General features: G+C 36.9%; 2 protein-coding genes across 3 annotated transcripts in view; one reads left to right on the top strand and one right to left on the bottom strand.

Moving 5' to 3' along the window:
• On the top strand, positions 10,726-16,922 carry LOC107626401 (serine/threonine-protein kinase SRK2I). The gene is made up of 9 exons (XM_016329278.2): positions 10,726-11,280; positions 12,298-12,372; positions 12,454-12,555; positions 12,652-12,705; positions 12,860-12,952; positions 14,425-14,517; positions 15,263-15,367; positions 15,462-15,560; positions 16,132-16,922. Exons 1-9 carry the CDS (start codon positions 11,104-11,106, stop codon positions 16,420-16,422), a joined length of 1,089 nt encoding a protein of 362 aa, XP_016184764.1. The 5' UTR covers positions 10,726-11,103; the 3' UTR covers positions 16,423-16,922.
• The window catches only part of LOC107626390 (probable disease resistance protein At5g66900), a 53,905-nt gene continuing 50,683 nt past the window's right edge, over positions 17,287-20,508 (bottom strand). For both annotated transcript variants that reach the window (XM_021118158.1, XM_021118161.1), the window contains exons 3-5: positions 19,359-19,696; positions 18,427-18,710; positions 17,287-18,319 (exon numbers count right to left, since the gene is read on the bottom strand). In XM_021118158.1, the coding sequence (XP_020973817.1) occupies positions 17,478-18,319; positions 18,427-18,710; positions 19,359-19,696 (1,464 nt within the window). In that variant the 3' untranslated portion in view covers positions 17,287-17,477. The remainder of the gene's footprint in view (positions 18,320-18,426; positions 18,711-19,358; positions 19,697-20,508) is intronic.

Below are 20,508 nucleotides of genomic sequence, written 5' to 3'. Positions count from 1 at the left end.
GACTTTTGCTGATATCGAGGTGTCGCCGTCCGAATTCCTTGTGAGGAGGTGGAGATGGTACCTGTAAGGGACTCCGATACTTAAGTTAGCATGGGGTTTAAAGCAGGTTTTTAGTAGATTAGGTCCTGAATATACCTAAGGGTGTCAGTATATTTATAGTAGAGTAGATAACCACTTTTTTACAGTAGTTCCACCTTTAATGGTGGATAACTGTTCTCTTTTTCTAAGGAAGTTGTTGATATATCTTTTCTAAATAAGTGAGAGATATCTTAGGAGTTAGTTATTTATTTGAATAAGTAGAGCTGAACTGCCGTCGTCGCGTCTAACCTCTATAAGGTCGGGTAGCTGTAGTAGTTGGATCTCTTGAGTGGGCTTTTATTCATTTTAAGTATGGCAATATTTTGGATCAGGGTCTGAACATTGCCCCTACTTGAGTCCGAGCTTTTTGAGGTCAGACTCAAGCATTTGTAGATTAGATTAGTCTCTAGCGGATTAAAACATGGGCAAATTATCTTTCTTGGGGCTAGGTCGGACACTCGACGTGTTTTAAAATTCGAGATGTTACGTCTTTTTGTAGTTTTGTATACGTTACTCTATGGTTACTTTGGTAACCGTGCACCATAAATGAGGGGTCAAAATTACTCTTTTGCCCCTGGTGTCTTATAAATACCCAAACTCATTTCTCTTTCTTCTTTTTCGCTTCTTTTCTAAGACATTTGAACTTAATTTTTTTTCCTCTTTCAATATTTTCAACTTTCTTTCTTACAACCACTCTTGCATTCAAGATGTCTTTATCTTTAGGCTTAGAAGGCTTTGCTTGCGCTTTTGAGAGGAACGTTCGCATTTTGCTACTTATGTGTGCTTTGTTTAATAGTTTAGTTTTGCCCCCTATAGAGCCTTACTAACAAAATAGATTGGTTGTTGTCCGTTTTCATCTTCCCAAACTAAGGCTGAGGCTATGGCTCTACTTGTAACCACTAGGTAGAACACGAGCTCTTTTTCTAGAACAGGTCCGGTGGGGATTGGTAGTTGACTCAGAAAATTTTTGAAGTCTTGAAAGGCTTGTTCACATTCCTGAGTCCATTCAAATTGGGTCTCTTTCTTGAGTATTGAGAACAGGGGTAGAGACTTCAGAGCTAATCTTGCCAAGAATTTGGATAAGGCTGCCAACTTTCCATTTATTTGTTGGACCTCTTTGAGACAAGTTGGGCTTTTCATCTCCATTATTGCCTTGCATTTGCCTGGGTTGGCTTCAATACCCCTTATAGTGAGCATAAAGCCTAAGAACTTTTCGACTTCCACTGCAAAGGTACATTTTGAGGAATTTAGTCTCATCCCGTACTTTCTGATTATGTTAAATACTTCAGTTAAGTCCGACAGGAGGTTGATGTCTTCTTTGTTCTTGACAAGCATGTCGTCCACATACACTTCTATTAATTTTCCAAGGTGAGGTGAGAATACCTTGTTCATTAATCGTTGATATGTGGCTGCAGCATTCTTCAATCCAAAAGGCATTACTACATAATAATAGTTAGCTTTTGGAGTGATGAAAGAGATCTTCTCTTGGTCTGGCTTGTATATTGGAATTTGGTTATAACTCGAGTATGCATCCATAAAGGACAGGTACTTATATCCTGAAGCTGAATCTATCGAGGCATCAATACTGGGAAGAGGATATGGATCTTTGGGACAAGCTTTATTAAGGTCGATATAATCAATACACATTCTCCATTTTCTGTTCTATTTCTTCACCAAGACTACATTAGCGAGCCACAAAGGATATTTTGTTTCTTTTATGAACCCGACTTCTAATAAGGCTTGTATTTGTTCTTCTATGACTTATGCTCTTTCAGGCCCGAGCTTTCGTCGCTTCTGTTGAACAAGTCGTGAACCCGAGTAGACAGTAAGCTTATGACACATGAGGTCAGGGTTTATCCCGGGCATATTGAAGGCTTTCTAGGCGAAAAGATCGGAGTTTTGTTGTAAGAGCTTAATGAGGTATGATTTTAACTCTTTTCCGATGTTGGCTCCGATACTCATTATTTTCTCTGCCTGGTCTCTGATTTGTACCTCTTCAATTTTTCTGCCATGTTGTGGTCGTAGCTCTTCTCGTGTTCGGATACCATCGAGTTCAATAGTATTGACTTCTTTACCGTTCATGCTTTCCTTCAGATTCAGGCTCTCATTATAGCATTTTCGTGCCAACCTCTGTTCTCCTCTTATGGTGGCAATTCCCTCTGAAGTTGTGAATTTCATGCAGAGATAAGGAGTGGAAACAACTGCAACTAGTCGGTTCAAAGTTGTCTGACCTATCAGTGCATTGTAGGTTGATACTACGTCGACCACAATGTAGTCTATGCTCAAAGTTTTGGATTTCAACCACTTATCATAAGTGGTATGTAAGAAGATGAAGTCGAGGGATTGGATGGGCGTGTCTCCTGTAACACCCTACCACACAGAGCTTTACGCTTAAGCCATAAAGCAGAGGTGGTGTGGTATTACGGCCTCTAAAGTAAAAGATATACATATAATAGCATAAAGAATATAATAAACTAAGAGCCTTGAAAAACAGGTGAAACAAAATTTGCAAAATAAAAAGCACAACGCTCAGGAAACGAGATTACTTACGTGCGAAGAAAACTAATGATCATAGGTATAAATAGACAAAAAGAGAATAGAGAGCCAATGATACAGAATAATTAGCTCCTAACACAGCCTGCGAAGCCAAGGCTGGCCGGAGAATATTTACATACATATATACATAACACAAAATCCAAAATACATAGATCAGACCCTAACTCACCTTAAATCTCTAAGAGGAATAAAATAAACAAGTTTTTTGGAGAGAAAGTTAAGTACATATATATAAAACTGTACATCAAGATAAAACCCAGAGACTACTCCGCTTCAGAAGTTCAGACGCCTAGCGAGGAGTCTCTCGACCTGCATCTGAAAACAACAACACAGTATGGGGTGAGAACCGGAGGTTCTCAGCATGGTAAAGGTGCCACCCACATAGTATATAAGGTCCTGGGAATGCCAGAGGCAATCCTAGAACACCGACACTCAGATTATAAAGCTTAAAAGTATTAAACAGAAACCATAAAAGGTGGTCCTCTAAGGATACCTAAGTCTAATTTAACTTAACCTTAACTCTAAACCTTTCCACCCTTCCTCCGTACCTCCATCTCCAATGACATTTCACAAACAGTCAAGCAGATAAGGACAAACACAATTATAGTACAAGTTATGTAGATAACAATTATACATTTAACATAGCAAGTGCATTTAGGCACACCCAGGTAAAGCACAAACAAGTAATTCAAGCAATATGCATATGATGCATGCCTGTCTTATGGCTGATAAGTCTCATCTGTCGGTTATCAAGCCAATCCGACAAGTCTGGCTACTAAACCAATGGACTGTCCCCCGATGCGCATCCTCATGAGTCTTTGCATAGCTTTTTCCTCATATATATAAAATTGCTCAATGGGGGTCAACCTTCCTGGGGATTTAGAGATCCCGATCACATCTTACGTATCGAGTTTCGACCTGGAACACGTGGTAGCAAACCACGGTACTTTACCTAGGGAAACTCGTATCTCAGATCAATTAAGTGTATAATGCCAAATAAGTATTTATAGACATCATATTCATTGCATACACATCTGTCATCACCATAGCATCATATATCCTTCATGCATACACTTTTCTCTCATATAATTCATCACTTTTAGCCTTTACTTCATCTCCAAGATACCTCTATTTCCTAGCTCCAACTTATTACTAAACTTATCATTATGTTCTAGGGCTAAAAGGGTAAAAATAGAGGTTTGGAGGTTTAAAATGAAGCTTTAAAACATAAAACTTCTTTGCTGAAAACAGGGGAGTCACGCGTATGCGTGGATCACGCGTACGCGTAGGCGTGTAAATGGACCATCACGCGTACGCATATACACCTTACAGAAGCGTATGGTTGAGCATGGGAGTTTCACATACTCAAGCACCCCATGTCACGCGTACGCGTGGACATGCGTCCTGGCCGACTACGCGTACGCATAGGCTTTTTCGCATACGCACAGGGATGAGGCAGTGGCGACAATCCGCAAATGGGGTGTATGCGTGCGCAAAATTTTCATTCCACACGTACGCGTGGGCGTACGTTTTTCCAAAATTTTTACTGAGTTTAAAAAGCTGCAGAATTCCAATTTTTACCCCAAACTTCCGACATGCATAACTTTTTCGTTTTAAATCATTTTTCTTCCGTTCTTTGAACGATGTAAACTTCGTGAACCCAGTTTTTATATGAAATAAGTTCAAAATCTTTTGGGGGTCCGGAAGCCAAGTTATGGCTCGCCAAAATTTGACAAAAAAACCAAATTTCTCAAAAAGTCCAAACCTAACTTTCATTAAAATCAAGTTCAATATCCACTCCCTATACATATACATTCAGCACAACACATATCATAACATCTCCATACAACTCTACTATCCACTTACCAAATCACAACCTAAGTTTCTTACCTCCATTAACATAATCATCAACATTTTACCATACATACATATACAACCAATTTCATCAATTTGCCAACAATATCCACACACCAATGAATTATGATTTTCAACACATACATAACTTATATCATCAATCAACATCATAAATTCTAAGCATCCAACTTACATAATCATTCCAGCTTATCCTATGATTCTCTAGCCTAAGTTTTCACACGACATTATATATTAAATATGCGAAACCTAAACCATACCTTGGCCGATTTTCACGTATAGCCCGAGACACCATCAAGGCACCCAAAGCAACCCTCAAGGTTCAAAATCTTCAAGACAAGGCCTCCCAAACTCCCCCAAGCCTCCAATGTACTCAATCAACTTCAATATACACATATACAAGCCTAATTCACATAGTTCACACCCAAATTCAATACCCAAACCCACATAAACTAGAACTTGTAGAATATTGAGAGTTCTCACCTTATATATGTCTTGATTAAACAAGGACCCACAAGCTCCTCAAGCTAGTTTGAGCCTAAATATCAAGAAACCGAATTTTAATAACCAAAACCTCAATTTTTGAAAATCCAAGAGAATAAGAGACTGAGACAGAAACTGAGGTTTCTTACCAAAATTGGATACCGGGCTTCGTAGAGCTCGATGCGCTGGACGCGTGGCCACAAACGGTGCGGCGATCGTAGCTCAGATGAAGAAGTTATGGTGGATTGATGTGGAGGTTAGGGTTTGGAAGCTCTCCTCTTCCCTTGGCTGTGTTCATCGTTCTTCTTGCTGAATGGGGAAGGAGACGAGCTTCAACTCATTTAATTGATGGGCTGATTGGGCCCACAGGCCAGTTTGGGCTCGGTTCGGCCCGTTCGACCCAGTCTCGGGTCAAATTCTTTGAAATTAATGTCAAATTCTTGTTTGAGTAAAATATCATTTTTGTCCTCAACGTTTGGGGTAAGTTCTATTTGTGTCCCTAACGTTTAAATCGTCCTATTTGTATCCTTAACATTTATAAAAGTGATTCAATGTTATCCTACTATGAATTATACTAACAAATCAGATTATATTTTTCAATTATTCTCACTTGGATGTATTCATTCTCAATTAGGTCTCACTTGGATGTGTTCGATTTTAATATTATACCCACTATTTGTGTTTAGATTCAATTACGTCCCTAGAAAAGTGAATTATGTAAATATTGTAGGAATTAGTTTCAACATTTTGATGAGCTATTTTTCGAAGTAAATCATCGATTCTATCCAGACATTTGTATTCTAACTTCAAGAAGAGATTTTTAAAACTCAAATTAAAGCGCTCATGATGTGTAATTGCGGTAGGATAACATTGAATCACTTTTACAAATGTTAGGAATACAAATAGGACGATTTAAACGTTAGGGACACAAATAGAATTTACCCCAAATGTTGAGGACAAAAATGATACTTTACTCTTCTTGTTTTAATGAGCTCTATCCTAATTTAATATAATATTCACATTTTTATTTTCTTTATTAAAATTTAATTTATTGACTAATTATTTACTAATTTAGCGGGGTTTACATCTCCTAACCCGAAAAGATTAATGGGATAGGCTCTTAGTTCTTTCTCTTCTAGTCCAAGCTTGTCAAAAGAAGGCTTGAATAAGATGTCGGCTGAGCTCTCCTGATCTACTAGAGTTCTGTGGAGATTTACATTCACGAGTATCATTGTAATCATAATAGGATCGTCATGTCCTGGGGTTATTCCTTGAGCATCTTCTTTGGTTAATGAGAGTGTGGATAAGTCGGAAACTTCACTTTCTTCACCAACTTGGTAGCCTTCTTTTATATGTCTTTTGCTAGAAGACTTGGTTACCCTTCCTCCTGCAAATTCTTCAGCTATCATGTTGATGTGCCTATCAGGAGTCTGTGGTAGCCAATCTCGCCGTCCCCTATCTTCATCACTTCTCTTTCTTTTTACCGGATCGTCCGATCTTTCAGTAAGATATCTTTCTAACCGACCTTCTCTGGCTAGTTTTTCTATCACATTTTTCATATCATGGCAATCATTGGCAGAGTTCCCATATAGTTTATGATACTCGTAATATTTTGTCCGACTTTCGGCTTTCTTGTGCTTAATAGGATGAGGAGGTGGAAGTTTTTCAGTGTGAGAGATTTTTCTATAGATGTCGACAAGAGAAACTTGGAGCGGGGTGTAGTTATGATATCTTCAAGGCCTCTTTGAGCTTATTCCTCTTTTTTCTTCGCTTCCTTATCATTGTCCCAAACTTGGTAGGGAGGGTTTGCCCTTGGAACTGGTTCTCTAAGTCAGAAATTCTTCCTCATGTTAATGTATTTTTCCACCCATTCTTGTACTTCATACAAAGAGGTTGGATGTCGCTTGGATATAGATTGAGAAAATGACCCTTCTCTAAGGCCGTTAACCAACCCCATTATTACTGCTTCTGTGGATAAATTTTGGATCTCCAAACAGGCTTTGTTGAATCACTCCATGTAAACCCGGATAGTTTCTCCGACTTCTTGTTTGACCCCCAGTAGGATAGGAGCATGTTTGACTTTATCTTTCTCGATCGAAAAGCGAGTGAGAAACTTTCTTGCTATGTTGTCGAAACAAGTTACCGACCCAGGTGGTAGACTATCAAGCCACTTCATTGCTGCTTTGGTTAACATCGTCGGGAAAGCTTTGTAGCGAGTTGCATTGGATGCATCAGTCAGGTACATCTGACTTTTAAAATTGTTAAGGTGGTATTTTGGATTGGTCATTTCATCATAGAGATTCATGTCGGAGATTTTGAAGTTTCTAGGAACCCTAACTCGCATGATCTCTTCAATGAATGGATCCTTTTCTCCAAGAGGGCTTTCTTCCTGATCTGCCTGATTACTTCGACTTTGAAGATCGGCCTCTAGTTTCGACAGATTTTCTTCCAGCTCTCTTCGTTGTCACACCTCTTTTTGCAAATCTCTTTTCGCCTCTCTTTGTTGCTCAATCTCCTGCTCAAGTTGCTCTAATCGGCCATGGTCTTGTGTACAAGTCTCATGATCTCTGTGGGATCAGGGGGCTCCTCATCCTCGGGTGGATGAACTTCCGAATTGATTCGCCGCGATAGAGGATTTTCTAATGTACCCTCTCCGTTTGGACCACTCGTTCTTTCATGTCATGGAGGTATCACGAGTGCTCGATCATTGTTATGAGGTTCTGGTTCTGACTCAGATGTCATGTGATCGTCCTCGAACTAATTGTCTGCCATGATTAGGTATAAACTTCCAGATTCCCAGCAACGTGCCAATGTTCCGAGAGTTACCTAAAACAGGGTTGCTTTTAGGCCTGAACGTGAGGTCCAGACTCATTTTAGGGTAGCGTCCAACTTCTGTTGATGCCGAGGTGCCGTCGGCCGAGTTCCTCGTGAGGAGGTGGGAGATGGTACCTGCAAGGGACTCCGATGCTTAAGTTAGTGAGGGTTTAAAGCAAGTTTTTAGTAGATTGGGTCCTGAACATACCTGAGGGTGTCAGTGTATTTATAGTAGAGCAGATAACCACTTTTTTAGAGTAGTTCCACCTTTAATGGTGGATAACTGTTCCTTTTTCTAAGGAAGTTGTTGAGATCCCTCTTCTAGATAAGTGGGAGATATCTTAGGAGTTATTTACTTATTTGAATAAGTAGAGCTGAGTTGTTGTCGTTGCGCTTGACCTCTATGAGGTCGGGTAGCTGTAGTAGTTGGATCTTTTGAACGGGCTTTTATTCATTTTGGGCTTGATTATATTTTTGGATCAGGGTATGAACAAAAATAATAAAAGATTTTCACAAATTTTATTATAGGATAATTAAAAGGATTTTGCTAGGAACCAACTTGGGGTATAGTCATTTATAGTCAATTATTTGAAAAAATGTTAGTTACATAAAAAATAATAAAACAACTCTCCATTACCTCTATTTTCTGGAATTTCAAAATTAAAAATAAAGAAGAGTTAACTGAATTGACTTATGCTATAATTGATTCTTTAGAATTTCTCTAATTAAATTAAAGATTAAACTGCCACATCTACCCATAAAAGAAAAATATTATCAGTTGTACTCATAAAATATGGGTTCCATATAACAAAAATTATTCGAACACTAAAAAATAACCTAAAAATCTCAAATTACCCTTTTTTTCACCACTACTACCCTCCGTCCCTCCGTCCCTCCCTCCCCTCCCCCTCTCTCTCTCTCCGCATTTCTTTTTTTATTTTTTTCATTCTCCATTTTTCTTATTCCCACCCCTTTTCACAATAGACTTCTGCTGCCAGCCGCATCCACCGTTACCGCAGGCCAAGAGACCCAAATCACCACCACTACACCTTTCCCTCCACCTTCCAAGGCCTCCGACGCCTTCTCATTCTCGATCTGCTTCGCCAAGAAGCAAACCCTATCTTTGCCTCCAAAAATCTTGAACTTGTTGAAGTCCTTGAAACATTGTCGCGCGACTTCCATCAGCCACAGCGACTTCAATTCACCAACCATCAGTACTGTCACACGACTTTCATTAGCCACGACGAGCCGATGTTGCAGAGCGCGAGGATGCGGTCTCCGACGAGGAATGAACTCTGTGGCTTCGCAAAAAGATAAGGGGAGAAGTTCATCCACTGGTGGTTGTTGTCGCCGGAGAACCAAAGGGCTGGGAGTTTGTTGAGGACCATCACAGATGACTTTAACACCTAATTCTGTAATGGTACCCTTTACACCCTTCATCTTTCTCTCATTTTCTGTTACTCCTTCATCATTGTTGCTGGTGCTGTTGTTGTTGTTGGATAGTGAGAAAATGAGCAAAGACAAAATGGTGAACTTGCACTTTGCGGATTGAATTTATGTTCTTGGATCTATTTTTCTGCGATGATGTAGTTGTGCCAGTTCAATTGGTTTCTAATTCTTCTTCATTTGATGTGTTCTACTATTGTTGTTGGTGTCTCTATTGTAACAACACACATGTTTCAAAGAGAGAAAGAGAAAGCAATATAATGATTTTTAGTATTTGGATAATTTCATTGTGCAGAATCCATGTTTCATGTGTATAAATAGTAATTTTCTTCTTAAATAAATAAATGTGTCCGTATTTTTAACTATTATGGATAAAAATATTAGTTAGTTAAAAAATATCACAAACAAATTATTCCATTTGAAAATAATAAAGAGATCAATCTTGTAGATAGAATTAATTTTTAAGAAGATACATGTATTTAAAAAAAATTTTTGAAAATAATAAAAAATATTAATAATATCAATAATCCAAATTTTTAGCATGCAATTAGTACATAAAAAAGGTTGGTAAAAGAGATTAAAATGGATATGTTTGATCAATTAATACTAAAAAAGAGTACATAAAAAATTTTAGATTAAATTATGATCAATTGGATTGATTTAAATTTGAACAAGTTTCATGATGAGAATAAATATTTTGAGTATTAATTGATCAAACAATTTAATCTAAAATTTTTTAATCAAATTTAAATCAATCCAATTGGATCATAATTTAATCTAAATTTTTTTATGAACTCTTTTTAAGTATTAATTGATCAAACATATCCATTTTAATCTCTCCTACCAACTTTTTTATGTACTAATTGCATGCTAAAAGTTGAATTATTAATATTTTTTATTATTTTTAATTTTTTTAAAAATACATGTATCTCGTTTACAGTGTTACGGTATAAACATATAAACGAGATATAAATATATCTCGTTTATACTATAACGAGTCGTTTACACTGTAAATGAGATATACACGTGTAGATACATGTAAAATGACTGTAACCGAGATAAGAAAAAAGGAAGAGTGTAGGGTACCAAACTACCAATATACTATCTGTCAACTTATTGTCAACAATAATTAATTATTATATTTTAAACATATGTATAAGGAGACACATCCAGAAAATACATATATAAAGACACTTCCATTAGACATAACCATAAAAAAGACATTTTTATTAGACACATTTACAAAGATACTTCCATTAAATACAGTCATAAACATGACGGGAGTTGACAGAAGTCGGCAAAAATGCTGTTACTAACGAAGCAAAATTGAAGAGAAAAATATTTATTTTTTAATTATTATAATTAATTTATTTATTAAAATAAAAAATCCTTTCTAAAGGTTATCTCTGTGTTCTTTCGCCTAACTCAATAAACAGCGGGGAGCAAGGTGAGAGCAAAAACCGACAACATTGCTTACGAGGCAACAGAGCACAACCTGCGTCATCATCTTTCGGATACACACACTACTCTTAACAAAAAGAGAGTGCACTGAGCAAAAACGACATCGTTTTCAAGTCTCATTCTACTCTCCAACCCCATCTGCACTTTGCTTCCTTTCCAACCCAATCCACACTTATCTATTCCCTTCCCCCCTTTTCCCCAATAATCAGCATCCCATTTTCCACATCCCAAAACCACTAACCATCCTTCCACCCCCCCAACTCCAAAACGACGCCGTATTAATTATTGAGCCCCCTCCCTTTCTCTCTCTAATGTAACACCGTTTTGCCGCTTCAAGAAAAATATAGAAAGAGGAAAATAAGGTTCTGTTGCGTCGTTTTGATCTAAACGACGATGGATCGGGCGGCGGTTACCGTCGGACCCGGCATGGACATGCCGATCATGCACGACAGCGACCGTTACGATCTGGTCCGTAACATCGGGTCAGGAAACTTCGGCATCGCAAGATTGATGCAGGATAAGCAGACCAAGGAGCTCGTTGCTGTTAAGTACATCGAACGCGGCGACAAGGTTCGTTATAGTTTTTAATTAACCTCCTTATTATCATCTTTTTGCTTTTTTTTTTCTCTCCCTAGATTTTTTCACTTTTATTTCTACTTATTTTGGAAATTTTCTTTTCTTTTTCAACGTTTTCGGTAACGAAAGGGGGAAGAAAAAGGAAGACTTTATCACATGATTTTTTCGGTGCCGGATGAGTTTGTCTTTTAGTTGCTGACGTATGATGTATATGAATATGTATATTTGTATATATACTATTTATGCTGTGTTTATGGTTTCTATTTTTGTTTAAGTGCTTTGGCTAGTTGGTGTGTGCTTTTATTTTCTGTTTTTGGTTTATCCTCCGGTTTTTCTTTATTTTCTCGTTTTCAATTTTAACGAGCTTATTAAATTATTCATAGATTTTGCAAGGTGACCAAGGAAATGGGAGAAAAAATAGTGGGTGGTCTAACTAATCCATGTTTTGTTATTCACGGCTTTCGGATTTGATGGATTTATCTATATATTTAATTTTATAGTGCACAACGCGGTTTAAGATCTCAATCCTTGTATGAGATGATGCTCAATTGTGGACATGTCTGATCGGTAGGCGTGGATGTGCGCAATAAGCTAAGATTAAAAATTTGTGGCTTGTTATTTTGATGATGGAAAATGGTGTCACTCAGTTTATTTGAGTTAATAAGCAGCAGCACTGATCGATTTTTCTGCGTTTACCAGTTATATTTGGCTGCTCTGATAATGGAAGGGGTTTTAGGGTAGGGTCAGGTGGAAGTTGGTCCATGTTGGATTGGTTTATTTTGCATCAAACGCCAAACTTCAAACCTTGAACTGAGTAAAAGGGACTGGTTTAGATGATTTATGGTTCACTTCATTTATGGGTTTACATATTCTCACTTTCTCGATTATTCATGGACTTTGAGACGAACCATTGTGATTCAATAGTTGCCAGATTTTTTTAATCACCATTTTCTTTGGGATCTATTACTTAGTGCAGGACTCATCTCCCCTTTTTTTTATTGTGTGGCGCAGATTGATGAAAATGTCAAGAGAGAAATCATTAATCACAGGTCTTTGAGACACCCTAACATTGTTAGGTTTAAGGAGGTTGGTGTACTTTACACATTGACATTGTATCTGTATTGAAGTGGGTGAACGATACGTGACCTTATATGTAATTTCACTCAGGTTATTTTAACACCTACGCATCTGGCCATTGTAATGGAATATGCATCTGGAGGAGAACTGTTTGAGCGAATCTGCAATGCTGGGCGCTTCTCGGAGGATGAGGTTCTTACACTATTTATATACTGTTTCTACACTGGCCAGTTTTTCAATCATATTTGTTCCATATCTAACTTGCCAACCCATTTTCATATGCTGCAGGCTCGTTTCTTCTTTCAACAACTCATATCTGGGGTCAGCTACTGCCATGCAATGGTAACTAAATGTTCCTCTTTTTCCACTGGCTGATTTAAATTGTATTCTATCTACACCAGTTTTGGACTGTAGTTTAGGACTTTAGGTTAAGTATTAGTCTTCTCAACATCAAATCTGATCTATCAGTCTCTTGTTAAATTATTTATTCTTGAAGCAAGTTTGTCACCGGGACCTGAAGCTGGAGAACACTTTGCTGGATGGAAGCCCAGCACCACGTTTGAAGATATGCGATTTTGGCTACTCCAAGGTCAGGGTCTCTATGTTTTCCTGGTGTAATTGGTTAGGCAATCTTTTGTTTACCTTTAAACGATTCTCTGTCACAAATTTTAATGCATATTTCTGCTACCATTTAGTATACAGTCCTGAACTAGTATGCTTCTGACTTATGTTTTTTTCTCTTTTAAAAGGAAAACTATAGAGTTACTTTGCTTTTCATATTTAGATCACCATATGGAATTGGATAGCTTGTTAGCTATGTAATGTAATTAAAGTAATTTGGGATATTGGGATGAAGTAATACTGCATGAAATTTCTAGGTAAATTTTGGTAGTCTGAATTCTTTGATGAACTATTGTTTCATCATGCATTCACATGTACTATAGTTGACTTGTCTAATGTAAGACTATATCTACAACTTTGATTAGAAAAGGTCAAAAGGATACTTCATCAACTATCTAGCAGTGGAAGTGGTGATAATCTGCTTGGGAATTAGAGGGGGTCAAATTTGAATTTCAGGTGAAAACTGGAAAAATTGGTCCCTGAATCTGTTCTGGTGTGTGAATTTGCTTCTGTAGTTATCTCTGTTTTGCATATAGGTGCATCAAGAAAATTTCTAATAAAGACAATCTTTGGAGGTACATGGCTTAGACGTAACTCGCATTAAGATAGAATTATATGGAGTGTAAGTACAACATGGTAATGGGGAACTCTTACATAGAAGTGAAAGTGGGAAAGCCATTATACCATCTTGATTGTATTATTCAAGACAATGGGGAAATAGAGAATGATGTAAACGCAGGATTCAAGCTAGTTGGTCAAAGTGGAGGAGGGCTTCATATGTGACATAAAAATACCTTAACACTTTAGGGTAAGTTTTATCATATTGCCACTAGACCAACTATGTTGTATGAAATAGTGTTAGGCGGTAAAGGGTAACATGAACATAAGCTTAGTGTGGTCGAAATGAGGATATTTAGACAAATGAGTGGTTATACGTGAATGGACGAAATAAGGAACAGGGACAAAAGAGAAGTTTGGAGTGTTACCTATTGTTAAAATGACGATGGAATCTTGTTCTACGTGGTTTGAATGTATTGTATGGGGAGAAGACCAGCAGAGCATCTGATCAGGAGGGTAGCAAATGGAAGATAGACAAGTGGTTAAGGGTAAAGGGAGACCTAAGAAGACTTTGGATAAGGTAGTAAAGAGAGATCTAAGCATAAATGGGCTTATTATATATATATATGGCAAGTCGAAATAACATGGTTTGATCCATGTAGTCAACCCCACCTACCCCTTTCTTATGTTGTTAAGTCAATTATACTTGTAGCTGTGTTTTCACCTTGAGGTGCTTCAAGTTTGTTGTAATCCTGTGGGTTAATTGACTTTGTTCTTAGTTCCCTTCTGGCGTGCAAGAATGCTATCATTAGTCCCTTAATCTATAGAGGGTTTTAGAGCTTTTCTATATCTTACAGATTTGATTTATCTTGTTATTTGCAGTCTTCGGTGCTTCATTCACAACCAAAGTCAACAGTTGGTACTCCAGCTTATATAGCTCCAGAAGTATTGCTGAAGCAAGAGTACGATGGCAAGGTAGTATTTAGTTTCACAGTTTTGTTCCTTTTCTGTATAAATGTTTACTCTCACATTTGTTTTGGAATGAACTTTTTGTTTTGTAAACTTGTCACAATTAAGAGGGCTGCTATCATGCTATAAGGATCTAAAAAGCAATGTTATTTTGATGTGGACCAATTCAGGTTGCAGCAATATTTGAAAAATCTTAGTTACTATTCTATAGCTCTTACATCTTTATCTTAGATTTCTTTCTTGTGTTGGGTAGAAACCAGGGTATCCACCCCCAATAGTGGTGACTAATTAATTAAGTGGATTAATTTACATGATGCATCCTTTTCCTTATAACTTAATAGATCCTTCATTTATTATTATTATCGTCGTCGTCGTCATCATCATCATGATTATTATTATTATTATTATTATTATTATTATTTGCTTTTTCCTATATCTTTGTTTTATAAAAATAGATCTGCACCTAGTTTTCAGGTTGGTTTGACATATATTTAATATTCAATTCAATATCTGAATCTTAACAATTCTCTAGTTCAGCACTTGCAGACAACTGTTATTGATAATTAGTTAATTACCCTTTCCTTCACAATTGGTTACAAATTTGTTGCATCTGCTCTGCTGAGTTCGTCTTTAATGCAATTTTCAATACCGGTAGATAAGCCCAGGTGCGAAAATTGGATTGAATATTGTAAAAAATGCTCCACATCGCTAATGGGTTTCTGTTTCTGTGTTTCTATGCATTTAATACCAGATTGCAGATGTCTGGTCATGTGGAGTAACTTTATATGTGATGCTAGTGGGAGCATATCCTTTTGAAGATCCTAGTGAACCAAAGGATTTTAGGAAGACAATTCAGGTAGATCAGTTCTCAAGTTGTTTGCTCATTTTCTTCAGATTATTTTTTGAATTCTGATTGCTTTAACAAACTGTGTGTGGTTGCTTTCTTGCAGAGAATTCTCAGTGTCCAGTATTCCATTCCAGACTTTGTTCAGATATCTCCTGAATGTCGCCACCTTATCTCAAGGATCTTTGTTTTTGACCCTGCAGAGGTAATTTCTGTTTCAAATAATTGAGCAACTACTGCATATAAGCCACTATCCCTGAATTTTTTTATTTATTATATATATTTGGGGTATATTTCCACTTGAATGTCTTGTTAAAAGTTACCTTACTCATATGGGAGATGAAGCAAAACTTTTTGCATCCTTGATATGGATTTTATACTTTTTTTCACGAGTGCTGTATGGTGGTATACCTATAAGTCCAAAGTAAGTGTCCAAAAAATTAATTATGCACAGGAATTAAGGAAATGGTTCGAAACATCTTGGTTTTTTTAGATAATTAAATTGAATGTACTAAATTGCCTACATTACCTGAATGTTTTCATATATTTACTCTATCTTTTAACTTCTCTCCATTTCATTTGATAAGGTTACAAGTTGAGAAATTTAATTAAATGTTATCTAGCTTTTCAAATAAGCACATGCGTGGGATCAAATCAAATTTAAAAATTGACACTTGTTTTGTACCGGAGATAGTATATTGTAGCCTTGTAGGCATAGCAGCATTCCGTTATTATATTTGTTTGAATCTTAATGCCTTCTGACATGAATGTGACAGAGAATCACGATGTCTGAGATCTGGAACCATGAATGGTTTTTGAAGAATCTCCCGGCAGATCTGATGGATGAGAAGATAATGGGCAACCAATTTGAAGAGCCAGACCAACCAATGCAGAGCATTGATACAATCATGCAGATAATCTCAGAAGCTACCATACCAGCAGCGGGGGCCTATTCCTTAGACCAGTTTATGGCAGATAACATTGACATGGATGACGACATAGATGAATTAGAATCCGAATCCGAGCTTGATATAGATAGCAGTGGGGAGATAGTGTATGCCATATAAGTTAATTATCATAGTTTGCCCTTGAAGGACAGCATCTTCATGTTGTTGGGCTTTAATAGACTTTCCAGCATCATGGATTCATGGAAAGATAAAATGTGGTGCCTGCATTCCTTGTAGATTAGGGTGGATAGAGTTTTGTTGTGTTGTACCTATTATGTATGGGGACATTGTTCTAACTTTCATCTCACCATTGGATCCGGATCCAACGGTTGATGATGTGAGTTGACACTGTCTCGTACATAATATATACACACAATTTTTGTGTGGATAAATAGAGAGAACTTTATGTTGACTTGCATACTAGTGCATGCTTCTTGAAGTAGGCAATATCCACAATCAGTTGCTGAGGGGAAGTATATTTATATTGAAATTTAAGTTAGGCTCATTAGGAGAATGGTTTGCATGCCCCTGCTTGTTATATACATAGATGCTCCGTATAAACAGTCAAATTTATTAGACCTATTTGTGACGTTTGGTATCTAAGTATTTCTTCCTTAGAACATCGGTTTGGTTCAATTCTTTTTGAAGGGGTAAAAAAAAAATCACCATTACTTCTAGTCTGCATGTGGCCGCCTAGTTGTTCCATGTTTTATCACTAAAATGGGAAGTTATGAATACAACATTATTTGCACTGTTGTTGAAGGGGACGATGAAGTGAATGAAAAACCTTGAAACTTGTGAATAAAGCATAGCCCCGTCGGAATTTGTTACACAAGCAACTATTATTTAGACAGCAGCAAACTTGGTTGCAGAATATTTTTGTGGATTAGCTCGTTCCAAATGAGCACCTTCTGCACCAAATGCAGCGCCATTTATTTCATTAGTTTTATCGCTTTTTTGTCTTTTCTGTTTTCTTAGTTCATCTCTGTATCAAAAAACATATATATACATTCTTTCGAACTTTATACATTGCATTTTCCTGATAGCAGTACCCTGCGTCTGCCTAATACATATTTTCACATTGGCTTTTTACAATGACAACAACATACAGAAGTTGAGTGATAATTACAATGGAGTTTCAAATTCTTTAAATAGACTTCAAGAAATTGGACTCGTCAATGAAACCCAGGAAGCCAACGTAGGTTGATATCTGCTCTAACCTTCACTATCATCAGATTGGGAAGGCTGGTGAACTCTTTGAAATGTTCCCATAAAGCAGCCACCTCATCGTCGCAGATCACATGAATCACATGCTTCAAATTTTCGAAGGATGTGACAGAATGCGGCAATTCGTTCAATCCTGAGCAACCCCACATATAGAGCTTCTGTAGACCATGCAACTCGCCGATGTCTGCGGGTAACTGGGTTAGGCTTATACACTCTGATATGTCGAGACACCAAATCTGTTGAAGCCTTCCAACAGATTCTGGCATCTCTTTCAAATCAGAGCAGGAACTAAGTCTCAAAACTTCCAGATTCTTCAGCATAACGATTTCTGGTGGTAGTTTAGAAAGCTTATGACAGTTAGTGATACTAAGCTTCTTCATGGTCATAATGTTACAGAAATCAGAAGGCAATTCCACCATATCCATGCAATAGTCAATGTTCAACTCCACTAAATTTGGCAGTGCATCTGAAATTTTGATGTCACTACTTCCAAAAGCCTGCTTTGTAGTACACATATAAAGCGACAGATTTCGCAGCTTCCTCAATTTGCAGAGGCTAGGAACCGAAACCTTTTCCAGGCTAATCCTTTTCAAGCATGGTAATGAACCAAGTACCTCAAAGTTGTTCAATTCACAAGGATGGAAACCCTGATTTGTGACTATGAGAACTTTGAGTTTTCTCATTTTCTGAATGAAATCCGGAAATGTATACTTGTTTGAATGGATATTTAAAATCAGAACTTCAGTTTCATCAGGGTTCATGTTGTACCAGTCAGGAGTGAATGTTTCATCTGCAGAGAAGCCAACAAAATATATAGCATCAATACCAGAAGACCATGGATGTGACACAAGACAAAACCATTCTTATCATGATTGGGACAGAGAGGGAGAAACATACCAGTTGAAACAAACATTATGCGAGCAGTGACTTGTTCCTGCTTCTGTTGTTGTTGTGTCCCCCTTACAGATAAGAATGACAGCATGCGAGAAAATATACCCGGCTGATTCTGTTCTACCAACCAGTTGGGACAATTTTTCCCATTCTGAGTCAAGTCGATCGCCAGCCTTTTCCTATGCTCGATCGGTTCTTGGTTGCTTTGATGGTTTGCTAACTCTCTAAGGAGATCATGCTGCATAAGGAAGTGGTTATTGTAGTACATTTCCACGTCCGTTGCAACTTTCCTGTTCAATAAAGAAGATAACAAGTTATCCATAGAATCAAAATCTTCCAAAAGTTCGATGACAATAGTCTATTTGACAACATTAATATTATTGTTATTCTTGCTTGCACATACACACAATCTGATAGATACTTATGCTATTGAAGCATGCATGTTTGATTTTGGATAAAGTTGTTGACTGAAAAAGTTTATACAAATTATGCAATGCGGTAGCATTATTTCATAGATTTAACTTTAATTGAATTCAATGAAGGTGTTTTTGATCACATCTTTCCTATAAGTTACTCCTAATATGCAAGGACCATCTTAACAACATTATGGGTTTTTGTAAAATCAACAATAAACTAATTTTACACTACTATCCAATCAGATGTTCCCATTTATACGACTTTTGAGGTCGTGATTTGTTAAGTAATATACTAAAGCTCTCTTCTACCACGCCTAATTTTTCAACTGCCTGATACAAATATAAAAGATTGGTCCACCTTTTCACCTCTCACCTTTTAGGCAAATTAGGCACAGATTTTTTAGGCAGATAGAGTTTTCCTATAAAAGTCATTTTTAGCATAATAACTAAAATGTTTTGGCTGTCTGTAACCTTTATAAAGCACTAAATATCAACCAAGATAACATAAAAGATCCTGTGTACCTTGTAACAATGAGATTAGCCAAATTCTTGGAGTTTAAACTATGTATAATATTCATTGCTTTTACTCCATCCTCATCAAGTTCATGCAGTTCTGTCCACATGTCATTCAGCAAAGGAACGCGGATCCTTTGATCTTCAGGGAACAGACCTAGGTCCATGAAACACTCCTTCTCCTTGTCGTCTTCCACTATGTCTAGACAATTCTGAAGGTGAGAATCCAAGTCTTTGTTGGATTTAAGCCGTTCCTTCATTGTTTGCCAGAACTCATAAGGATGATGACACAGGGATCCACCAATAACTTTTAGAGCCAGAGGTGAACCATTACAACCTCTCACTATCTGTGTTTCATGAAAACCAAAGAAGAGCCAATAAATATTTTCCAAATTGTAAATATGCCAATGCAGCATGAAACAAATCAACAATTCTTGGTTACAATGTTCCGGTAACACATTGTATGCTTACACAAAAAATATTAGAAGGTCAAAAAATTATATTTCACAATATGACTTTTTATTAGAGGTAATGCTTAGATTGATCCCTGAAATTTTTAGCGCTCATCAAAATAGTCCCTGACTTTTGGAAATAACTAAATTGATCCTGAATTTATAAATTGTGAATCTCTTTTGTCCTAAATTTAATTGTTGTTAACACAATGCTGAGCGTTAAAGTGTCTGTGTGGCATTCCCAATAGTAAGGTGACATGGCTATCATTTCAATATGATCAAATTGGTACCAAAGTTGGTTAATTGGACTTATTTTGATTAATTCTTTTATATTGCAGAGAAACTAAAATGAATCCAATTAACTAATTTGAGACATGTATTTGATCATGTTGAAGTCTTATGTCACCATTGTTGAGAATGTCACGCCAACACCTTAACATTCTATATAAACACGGTGTTAATGACAATTGAATAAGGGACGAAGGAGATTCACCATTTATAAATTCAGGAATTAATTTGACTATTTTTAAAAGTCAAAAACTGTTTTGATAAGTTCTAAAAATTTCATTGAACAAATTGAGCATTATTTTACTACAATTTTGATCTAAAATGCCAATTTATTATTGGGTTGAGCACAATCCAGTGCTCACTACAGTTTCTATTATTATTATTATTATTATTATTATTATTATTATTATTATTATTAT

Source organism: Arachis ipaensis, chromosome B01, assembly GCF_000816755.2.
Source record: "Arachis ipaensis cultivar K30076 chromosome B01, Araip1.1, whole genome shotgun sequence".
Taxonomy (NCBI): domain Eukaryota; kingdom Viridiplantae; phylum Streptophyta; class Magnoliopsida; order Fabales; family Fabaceae; genus Arachis; species Arachis ipaensis.
Note: the sequence above shows the minus strand (reverse complement) of the source record. Positions and strands in the feature narration are given on the sequence as shown.

Excerpts from the sequence above, each read along its gene's own strand:
- LOC107626401 (XM_016329278.2), top strand. The coding sequence starts at position 11,104 with ATGGATCGGGCGGCGGTTACCGTCGGACCCGGCATGGACATGCCGATC. Across the intron at positions 12,706-12,859 it reads TCAGCTACTGCCATGCAATG|CAAGTTTGTCACCGGGACCT; the intron begins GTAACTAAATGT and ends TTATTCTTGAAG. Across the intron at positions 15,561-16,131 it reads TTGTTTTTGACCCTGCAGAG|AGAATCACGATGTCTGAGAT; the intron begins GTAATTTCTGTT and ends TGAATGTGACAG.